This window comes from Eurytemora carolleeae, unplaced genomic scaffold, assembly GCF_000591075.1.
Source record: "Eurytemora carolleeae unplaced genomic scaffold, Eaff_2.0 scaffold1880, whole genome shotgun sequence".
Classification (NCBI taxonomy): Eukaryota; Metazoa; Arthropoda; class Copepoda; order Calanoida; family Temoridae; genus Eurytemora; species Eurytemora carolleeae.
Genome location: NW_019397765.1, coordinates 31,525 through 42,851, shown reverse-complemented (window position 1 = coordinate 42,851; position 11,327 = coordinate 31,525). Strand labels below are relative to the sequence as shown.

The following is an 11,327-nucleotide window of genomic DNA, read 5'->3' as shown; positions in this document are numbered from 1 at the left end:
ATTCGTGGTACTATCTAAATTGTATCTTTGAAATCATAAAAAGTTACTACCGTTTTAACAAAGAAAATAAGGAATATCATAAAATTACTTAAAGTTTTTAATTTTTTCTCAGAAAAATGTAGATGATGATTTGAATTTACAAATCTCTCTTGAGATTATAATTTTAGTTTTTATTTAAATAAGAACAATTTCTTTTGCTATTTTAAAACACTTTTCGGTTTCAGAGCTTTTTTGCATCATTTAAGAAAAAAATGGCCTAACCTTTTTTTTGAAAAAAAAAGGCTTTTTATACCTATTGCAAGTTTCCTGCGTCTCCTTGCACTTATAAAACACTGACCTCGCAGAACTAACCTAATAGGATAAAGAGAAAACTGGCCAGTGACCACTAAATCATTCAATCAGACCCGGAGCATAATCATCTTCCGCTCCGGTCCTTAAACTATCTCCTGGATATATCGAGAATTCTTCAATTAATCATGGAGTACATAGAAATAGAGAAGGATTCAAAAATACCTTTTATATATATTTTTATCTGCGTGTGACAACTTCACTGTAACTCAGTCTTCCATAAAAATCTCCGGTTTAACCGATGTACCAGAGCTAGAGTTAATAATACAATAGACGACATAACGGAATAGTACATCAATAAATCATTTCCTTCTCGCGAGATTTTCGTGTCTTGCTAAAATAATCCCATAAATAAAAATAAGCATTTCGAAAAACATTTTATTAAAAAAACAGAATCTTTAAAATTCGTGAGATATCTCTAACGTTATATGCTCATTATTTTGAAATTTTGAATAGAAAACAGATCATTTGTGAGATATCTCTATTATTATGTCAGCATTTTTTACCTAGTACAATATACCCATATGCGTTATTTTACTTTAGTTTATGAAGAACTTTTAGTTTTTTAACGGTGGTCAAGTGGTGAGGCAGTTATCTCCATATTTATCTACTCCATCAGGTGTTGAGGCAGAACAGCTTGATTCTCTCCATATTTATTTACTCCGTCAGATGGTAAGATAGACCAACTTTATCTCTCCATATTTATTTACTCCGTCAGGTGGTAAGACAAACCAGTTTTATCTTTCCATATTTATCTACTCCGGCAGATGGTAAGATAGACCAGCTTTATCTCTCCATATTTATCTACTCCGTCATGTGGTAAGATAGACCAGCTTTATCATTCCATATTTATTTTACTCCGTCAGGTGGTAAGATAGACCAGCTTTATCTCTCCATATTTATCTACTCCGTCAGATGGTAAGATAGACCAGCTTTATCTCTCCATATTTATTTACTCCGTCAGGTGGTAACATAGACCAGCTTTATCTTTCCATATTTATCTACTCCGTCAGATGGTAGGATAGACCAGCTTTATCTTTCCATATTTATCTACTCCGGCAGATGGTAAGATAGACCAGCTTTATCTCTCCATATTTATCTACTCCGTCATGTGGTAAGATAGACCAGCTTTATCTTTCCATATTTATCTACTCCGTCAGATGGTAGGATAGACCAGCTTTATCTCTCCATATTTGTCTACTCCGTCATGTGGTAAGATAGACCAGCTTTATCTTTCCATATTTAGCTACTCCGTCAGGTGGTAAAATAGACCAGCTTTATCTCTCCATATTTATCTACTCCGTCATGTGGTAAGACAGACCAGCTTTATCTCTCCACATTTATCTACTCCGTCAGGTGGTAAGGCAGAACAGCTTTATCTCTCCATATTTATCTACTCCGTCAGGTGGTGAGGCAGAACAGTTTGATTCTCTCCATATTTATCTACTCCGTCAGATGGTAGGGCAGACCAGCTTGATTCTCTCCATATTTATCTACTCCGTCAGATGGTAAGGCAGACCAGCTTGATTCTCTCCATATGTATCTACTCTGTCAAATGGTAAGGCAGACCAGCTTGATTCTCTCCATATTTATCTACTCCGTCAGATGGTAAGACAGACCAGCTTTATCTCTCCATATTTATCTACTCCGTCAGGTGAAAAGGCAGACTAACTTATTCTCTCCATAATTATCTATAACTACATCAGATGGTAAGGCAACGCAAGTTGATTGTCTCCCTATGTATCTACTCCGTCAGGTGGAAAGACAGACCAGCTTTATCTCTCCATATTTATCTACTCCGTCAGGTGGGGTAAGACGGATCAGCTTTATCTCTCCATATTTATCTACTCCGTCAGGTGGCAAGACAGACCAGCTTTATCTCTCCATAATTATCTACTCCGTCAGGTGGTAAGACAGACCAGCTTTATCTCTCCATATTTATCTACTCCGTCAGGTGGTAAGACGGACCAGCTTTATCTCTCCATAATGTATCTACTCCGTCATATAGGTAAGACAGACCAGCTTGTTCTCGACTTTCCATAGTTATCATAGTTATCTTCTTCGTCAGGTGGTAAGACAGACCAGCTTTATCTTTCCATAGTTATCGTCTTCGTCAGGTGGTAAGACAGACCAGCTTTATCTCTCCATAGATATCTTCTTCGTCAGGTGGTAAGACAGACCAGCTTTATCTTTCCATAGTTATCTTCTCCGTCAGGTGGTAAGACAGATCAGCTTTATCTTTCTATAGTCATCTTCTTCGTCAGGTGGTAAGACAGGCCAGCTTTATCTCTCCATAGTTATCTACTCCGTCAGATGGTAAGACAGACCAGCTTTGTCTCTCCATATTTATCTACTCCGTCAGGTGGTAAGACAGACCTGCTTTATCTCTCCATATTCATCTACTCCGTTAGATGGTAAGACAGACCAGCTTTATCTCTCCATATTTATCTACTCCGTCAGATGGTAAGACAGACCAGCTTCTCACTCCATATTGATCTACTCCGTCAGGTGCTAAGACAGACCAGCTTTATCTCTCCATATTTATCTACTCCGCCAGGTGGTAAGACGGACCAGCTTTATCTCTCCATAATGTATATACTACGTCAGATGTAATTTAGACCAGCTTTATCTCTCCATATGTATTACTCAATCAGCATATTGTTTAACAAGTATTACCTGACCCCCTCCGAACCCCCGGGCCTTCTTGGTGTTGGTAGGACTTCATTTAATATGGAATAATTATTTCTTAATTTTCATAAATGAAAAATGCTTTTATATCTACTAACCAAAAAAATGTATTGGCAGTAGGACGCATACAAATGTGGATTAAGAATACGATATTTAAGCATCTAGTAATGAGACAATAGTTTTACCATTCATAGCAACGCATCAAGTAAAATTTTCACAGCACAATTAATCACTGTTTTTGCTAATCATTGAAACATACTTTTCTTTCTTAAGGTGAAAAGAGACTGTAGACTTATTTACAAGCAACCAGCTCCATTTATAGAATGGTCAAGCTATTTAAAATCATAATTTAAGTCTAACAGTCATCTCTTCCAATTCGTGCAGATTTATTGGTCTCATTGTACATTCAGCAGTATATTATTTTTTAAAACAATTTAAATCATACAGGGTGTCCCAAAAAACATGGGAATTCAGTGACGAATTCGATATCGTCTTTGTTATGATTTAGCATTGTAATACCTAATTTCAAAAGCTATAATATTATTATATCTGCTAGAGTTTATTTTATGAAAAGGGTAAAATACTGCAAAGATGTGTCTATAATGTCTCCGCAAGATGAACAGTGAATACTGACAAGTTTACTCTGTTTGTATACTGCAATTTTCTTGTTTTACTAAGTACAACCATATGCAGTCAAAACATAAACAAACAAAATGTGAACATAGCAGACGAAACTCTTACAGATTACAGCTTTCTCAGTAGGTATCACTATACTAAATCAAAGAATTATTTGCCAAGACGATATTGAATTCGACACTGGATTCCCATGTTTATTGGGACACCCTGTACTTAAAGTGTTTCTTTATAATTTTGCATGCAGTATGGAAATTGTCAGAGCTCAACTTTTTTCATGATAATACTTCGAGATCTTCAAATGTAGGGCCACGAGAAAATATGTCTACAGTGCCTTTAAGCTTTCACCTCGTTAACGCTCCTTAAATGTCACCTTTTCTTGAAAACAAAAATAGAAGCTTAATGTCAAATATTTTCTTTTTTTGGGGGGTAGATTTTGAGAGTATTATTGTTTTTATTATACAATTATATTTTACAATTTTTTTTCAAATACCACCAAATTGAATATCATTTAAGCATTTGAACGAGTTTTGTATAAAATGGAAATGGATTAATAGATTAATCTGTATATCATATGAATATATAGATTTATATTATTTTGTTTAGAACGAACGGCTATGAACAGATTGTACTGGGTCGATTTTTTCAATTTTGAAATTTGCCTATTAAGCAGAAAAATGAGTAAAATTTTTTAGTATTTCATGATATAAAGAAAACATGCTTGCAGGTTACACGGACTGTAAACGTAATTTCAAGTGACCTTCCTTTTATAGAGTGGCATGACCGATTCACAACAGTTCCCTGTAAAACTGATTTATTTGTAGTTTCTCTGCAAAAACAGCTTGCGTGTTTCAGCAATAGGAAAAAAATAGGGTATCGTTGTGAATCTGACATGTCCGCCTTTCAAGTAATGGGTCACTTGAAATTACGCCTACAGTCCCTTTAAGTAACACTTGAAATTACGCCTTCAGTCCCCTTAAGCAACACTTAAAATTACGCCTACAGTTTCTTTAAGCAACACTTGAAATTACGCCTACAGTCCCTTTAAGCAATACTTGAAATTACGCCTACAGTCCCTTTAAGCAACACTTGAAATTACGCCTACAGTTCCTTTAAGCAACACTTGAAATTATGCCTACAGTCCCTTTAAGCAACACTTGCAATTACGCCTACAGTTCCTTTAAGCAACACTTGAAATTACGCCTACAGTTCCTTTAAGCAACACTTGAAATTACGCCTTCAGTCCCTTTAAGAAACACTTGAAATTACGCCTACAGTTCCTTTAAGAAACACTTGAAATTACGCCTACGGTCCCTTTAAGCAACAATTAAAAACTAGGAAAGACCAGGACGAAGCGCACTGGAAGACTTGTGTAAAAGAATTGTTATCTTTCTGCAATATGTCTGTTCACATTAAATTAATTCATTGCTGAGTCATAAAGATACAAGTCCTCAGTTCTTATCAGTTATCAGTCGCTTCAGCCAAGGCTTTATAGCATTTAATTGTGATGATGATAATATCAATAAAAACTAAATAAAACCTTTTTATATCTGGTATCATGATTTACGATTTAAGTTTAATACGTGATAAGCAATGAAAACAGTATAAGCATTTAAATGTTAGTGGTAGCATTTTTTCACCCTCCATGAATTTTAATTTTTAGAATGCAGTTTAACAAAATATTTTAAATCATTTACAGATCACATACAGGGTGACCCACAAAAATGAGAATTCCGAGACGACTGTAAACAATTTTGTCATTTTTTTCTCATAGATTCATGGTTCGCTGTAGGCGTGGGATTACAATTCTTACTTTTTTCCTATTTTACTTTGTATACCTGTTAAAAACTATATTCAAGGATAATAAACAAATTCCAAATAATTAATTGTATCTTCAAAGAGTTTCTAGTTATCACTACAGTCTCATTCTTTATGGCTAACCCTAAACAATGATACAGGGTGGCCCACGAAACATGACAGCTGGTGAATAGTTTAAAATGTCTTCTTCCATAATTTGTTATCAATTGTTTGATACCTAGGAGAATAATAACAATATTTTATGACCGTTATATGGTAGTAACATTAATTTCCAAGTATAAAAAATATGTTTGAGTAAAAGATTTTTTAACGAAATAAACTGCAAAGGTTTTAATATCTAATACAGTATATGGAAGAAGAAGACATTAAAATCAGTTTACCAACTGGCATGTTTCGTAGGACACCCTGTATCATGGAGGAAAATTAAAACATGTGTTTCCCAACTGAACAATGTTCCCAATGGAACCCTTAAAAATGGAAATAAAGAAATTTCTTTAAAAAAACTGCACTTCTAGCTGAATAGTCTGTGGCAATTAATAAAACTCAATAAAACCGAAGTTTTTGTAAAATGTCGTCTTGTCCAGGAACTAAACTATAAAAGTAAGAAAAGAATGACACTGCTAAAGACCTAATTGCTTGGCTTTAAATATTTACCTTCCCAGTATTTCCCTGTATAAACATTAACCTTTTTGAAAAAATATACTCAAGTCAATAAAGGACAAAATCTTCAAAAATCTAGGAATAGCCTAAAACTTTGAGCTAGGTATTTAATTCATTATATTGGATTTACAAGAATAATATTTTTAAAGGTTTTTTTTAAAATTTTACTCTAAAACGTTTTTATCTTTCTGAAGAAAATCTATTTGTTTTTCGTTTGGGGACTATTATTTACAAACAAAACCTCCTGCAGGGAAACTTAAACGGGGTTTATGTCTTCATCTTGCAAGGATTCAAGAATTATCGAGCAATTTTTAATTCTTTAAAAACACTTTATTTTTATGAAAAATATGATTTGTTATCTGGTGAAGGTGGGTAACTTAACGGGTTGGAATGATGTAATCACAATAGTAAGATGCAAGAGAGAAACTAAAAAAATCTAACCCAAATTCCAGGCCCTGTCTATCAGGCCTGTTTCTATAGCTTGGTAGCTTTGAGGAAAGGGGCATGAAAGGTGAGAACCTGAAAATCTTTAACATATTCAGGTGTCATAATTTTGCACCATTTCTTGTCTATACAACAAATCAATGTTGTAATTTATAAAACACTAGCTGAAGGGCCCGGCGTTGCCCGTGGAAAAAAATTATAATGCATTTTTTTCATTTCGAATTTTTTTAAGCCTATATCATCCACAAAAAATGTCAGCCCAATTGGTCCAGCAAAATACATATATATATATTTATATATACGAATATCTTGTTTTATTATACAGATGACAAGTTTTCAACATATAACCACAATGTTTATCTTTAAGGGAAATCTAATGACAAAAAGTTTTGCAAAAAGAAATGTTTTGACATTTTAGATATTAGCATATATCATGTTTTTCTTATCATAAAAATAACAACAAAATTAGACTTTTTTTGTTGTTGATAAATTGAAATCTGAAAGAAATTCATTATCTTATATCTCTGGTAATATTGAAAGCAAAAGACTCACTTACTTTTCTACACAGTGACCTAATCTCCATCCACTGTGATCTTGCCAGGCTACATTTGTTGCATAAACCGTCCTGGGTCGACTTTAATTGAGTAGGGTAGTCCAGACTGGACAGTACGACTAATTACCTATACAGTACATGTTGTACCAGCTTAAATCCTGCAACTTTTAGAGTTTAGAGAGCTCTCATTCTTCTCTCTGTAGAGCATTACCCTTTTCTGCTCTGTGTAGCATTGTTCTTATCTATACTGTTCTTTAGAGCATTGTTCTTTTCTATACTGCTCTATAGAGCATCATCTTTCTTCGCTCATGGTCCATCCTTAGGACTTGCACGAATATGACGTGAATGAAATGACTTTAACATGACTAATGAGTATATGAAACAACTCTTATCAAAGATTTGCAAAATTTTCTTCATGAGTAATGTTTTGTACATATCACTCAGATGTTAGTGTTTGTAGATTTAAATAAATAACAGCTAAATAAAGTTAAAATACTTATTTGCAAAACAATTAAAATGAGGTTCTTGGCTACCCATACAAAACAATTGAAATTTTGCCACATTAAGTTGTGATTTTCTTATCCAAATATCTTTGCAACCCAATGTTGTAGACCTTAGATATTTCAAACTATAAATAATTTTAGTTTAAATAGTGTAAGTTTGAATTATTACAAAAAATATCTACTCCGTCAGATGGAAAGGCAGCCCAACTTGATCCTCTCCATATTTATCTACTCCGTCATGTGGTAAGGCAGACCAGCTTTATCTCTCCATATTTATCTACTCCGTCAGGTGGTGAGGCAGAACAGCTTGATTCTCTCCATATTTATCTACTCCGTCAGATGGTAAGGCAGAACAGCTTGATTCTCTCCATATTTATCTACTCCGTCAGATGGTAAGGTAGACCAGCTTTATCTCTCCATATTTATCTCCTCCGTCAGATGGTAAGGCAGACCAGCTTGATTCTCTCCATATTTATCTACTCCGTCAGATGGTAAGGTAGACCAGCTTTATCTCTCCATATTTATCTCCTCCGTCAGATGGTAAGGCAGACCAGCTTGATTCTCTCCATATTTATCTACTCCATCATGTGGTAAGACAGACCTGCTTTATCTCTCCATATTTATCTACTCCGTCAGATGGTAAGGCAGACCAGCTTGATTCTCTCCATATTTATCTACTCCGTCAGATGGTAAGGCAAAACAGCTTGTTTCTCTCCATATATATCTACTCCGTCATGTGGTAAGTGAAACCAGCTTATTCTACCATCGGTTTGCAAAGATATAAGAAATTAAACATTTTAGTTTTTGGCAAAAACTGAATTGCTTTAACAGTTTGCTAAAACAATTGTTCAGTTTATATGAAACGTTTAACGGACTCGTCAGAATTGTTATTGGACAGACGAAATCGATGAAGAAATAGACCCACGAAGAGAATTAGAAGCCACTATTTACAAATGCACAGGATTCAAGAATTTTAGATAAAAAATAAGGAATGAAAGTTTTCTAAAGTCGCCAAGTTTCATAAATACCCGCAATCCCTTCTCTTGGTTCGGAACACAGCATAGCCTTTCCTTCTTCTTAGGATGTTCCCAACATCCTAAAATAATTAATTTTCCAATCCCCATATCTTTGCAACTAGACATTGAAAACCTCTGATATTTCACACTTAAAATCTTGATATTCTACATCATTCATTAGTTGAAATATCTAAAGTCAACGATAACTGATTGCAAAGATAAAATGGATTAGAAATCAGAGTTTGTGGCAAGAACTCAATTCTATTGTCAACATGAAATATAATTTCAGAATCAATATGCCTCTGGACTGCCGGGGGTTCTGGTCTTGGTTAGTATTATTAAATATTTCAGCAGATTTAGGTAAAAAGTAAATATTTTTGATGTAGGGATAAATTTAAGCTGACCCATGAAGATTCGGACAGATTTCATCGGTCACAGTGGAATAAAGCAGGTTGTACTAAAGATTTTTTTAAATCCATGGTTTAGAAAAATTTTGTTAAGATTTTCGTTAAATTGACATCTGAAATAAATTTTAAAACTACTAATGGGATGACATCCAAATAAATCTTTACATTTGAACCTTATTCCTCTTCAAAATCAAAAGTTTAGAAAACCAAAATGTGATGTTATTTTAATTCTATCTAATACTTAAACTTCATCAAGATCAAACACACAGAATTGGAGAAAGTTCACAACACTGTTTTGGTGACATCTTAGTTAAGATCTGAGGTGGAAAGAAACTGAGTTGTTGCTGCAAACTCAAATTTTCTAATCCCTATGTCTTTAAAACCTGATGATTTAAACCTTTCATATTTCAAACTTAGGCTTTCATTGTTCATAGAATTCATAGTTTGAAATATCTAAGCTCTACGACATCGGGTTGCACAGATGTAGGGATTATAATTTTGGAGTTTGTAGCAAAAACTCATTTCATTTTCTTCAGAGAAAAAAGTCCATCTTTGTTTTATTTCAATTGTTTGTTGTGTTTTAATGTCATCTGAAAAATATTTATACGATTTTTAAAGAAAAGTTTTACAGGATGATAAATTGTGTTCTGGGAAATACTTTCAACAAAAATTTAATCTTTACATTTTTGATAATTTACGCCGAACGAGCATCAGAAATCCATCTTAGAAATAATAATTTTTTAATTTAGGAGAAATTACAACATGGTATCTTGTTTACAGAATATGTATAGCTCTAGGTATATAAGTTTATTATTAATTACAACATGGTATCTTGTTTACAGAATAAGTATAGCTCTAGGTATATAAGTTTATTATTAATTACAACATGGTATCTTGTTTACAGAACAAGTATAGCTCTAGATATATAGGTTTATTATTAATGATGAAGAATTTGTAACGAATGTATCTAACTGTAAGATTCTCCTTATAAACTAAATTCAAATAAAAGACAATACAATTTTTTACAAGTCTTTTGTGGCATAATCTTATTTTCAAATTCCTTTTCAACTCAATGTTGTCAAAATGTTATTGTAAACTCCGGTTCAGTTCAAGTATCGGGCGGACTTTTTAGCAGCTAGAGCGCTGTACAGTACATATACAGACTATATAAGGCAAAACGGGACGGTACACCAAATGAAACAACCCCTTCTCTAGTGAGATTCTAGTGTCGTAGACCTTTGATATTTCAAACTATAGTTTCTGTTGGATCAAAAACTCTAAGTATGACCTACCTAAGGGTTACACCATCAGGTTGCAGGGATTAGAAAACTTAAGTTTGTGGCAAAAACTTAATTCCTTTTAACCCAAAAACTGAATAATAATCTTTTAAGCAATGGTTATCGGAGTAGCAGCACATATAGGATCAACAACAGATACCCTAGGATCAAAATGGTTTATTTACATGACGAATCAGGAAATCATAATATTAATAATTATCTATTAACTATGATAATGATACTTTATTAAGATGATGATTTTGAAAGATTCTAATTCAATTATATTGTAGATTCGCTGTATAAATTCAAATTTTTAAAACTATATTAACTTTAATAATTCTTAATTCAATTATATTGTAGATTCGCTGTATAAATTCAAATTTTTTTAACTATATTAACTTAAATAATTCTTAATTAAATTATATTGTAGACTCGCTGTATAAATTCAAATTTTTAAAACTATATTAACTTTAATAATTCTTAATTAAATTATATTGCAGACTTGCTGTATAAATTCAAATTTTTAAACTATACTAACTTTAATAATTCTTAATTAAATTATATTGCAGACTTGCTGTATAAATTCAAATTTTTAAAACTATATTAACTTTAATAATTCTTAATTAAATTATATTGTAGACTCGCTGTATAAATTCAAATTTTTAAAACTTTTTTAACTTTAATAATTCTTAATTAAATTACATTGTAGACTCGCTGTATAAATTCAAATTTTTAAAACTATTTTAACTTTAATAATTCTTAATTAAATTATATTGTAGAATCGATGTATAAATTCAAATTTTTAAAACTATTTTAACTTTAATAATTCTTCATTAAATTATATTGTAGATTCGCTGTATAAATTCAAATTTTTAAAACTATATTAACTTTGATAATTCGAAAGGTACACATCTCAATTTACTTAATCACTTGGCAGTGGCGCAACTAGGGGGGGGGGGAACCGAGTTTCGCCCCCCCCT

The 11,327-nt window shown here is 32.8% G+C and overlaps 1 protein-coding gene across 1 annotated transcript in view; it reads left to right on the top strand.

Moving 5' to 3' along the window:
- The first annotated feature begins 8,933 nt into the window (after nucleotides 1–8,933).
- LOC111715833 (protein rolling stone) overlaps nucleotides 8,934–11,327 on the top strand; it is an 8,692-nt gene continuing 6,298 nt past the window's right edge. The window contains exons 1-4 of the mRNA XM_023491217.1: nucleotides 8,934–8,991; nucleotides 9,050–9,114; nucleotides 9,820–9,867; nucleotides 10,462–10,544. Coding sequence (XP_023346985.1) covers nucleotides 8,936–8,991; nucleotides 9,050–9,114; nucleotides 9,820–9,867; nucleotides 10,462–10,544 — 252 coding nt within the window. The 5' untranslated portion in view covers nucleotides 8,934–8,935. The remainder of the gene's footprint in view (nucleotides 8,992–9,049; nucleotides 9,115–9,819; nucleotides 9,868–10,461; nucleotides 10,545–11,327) is intronic.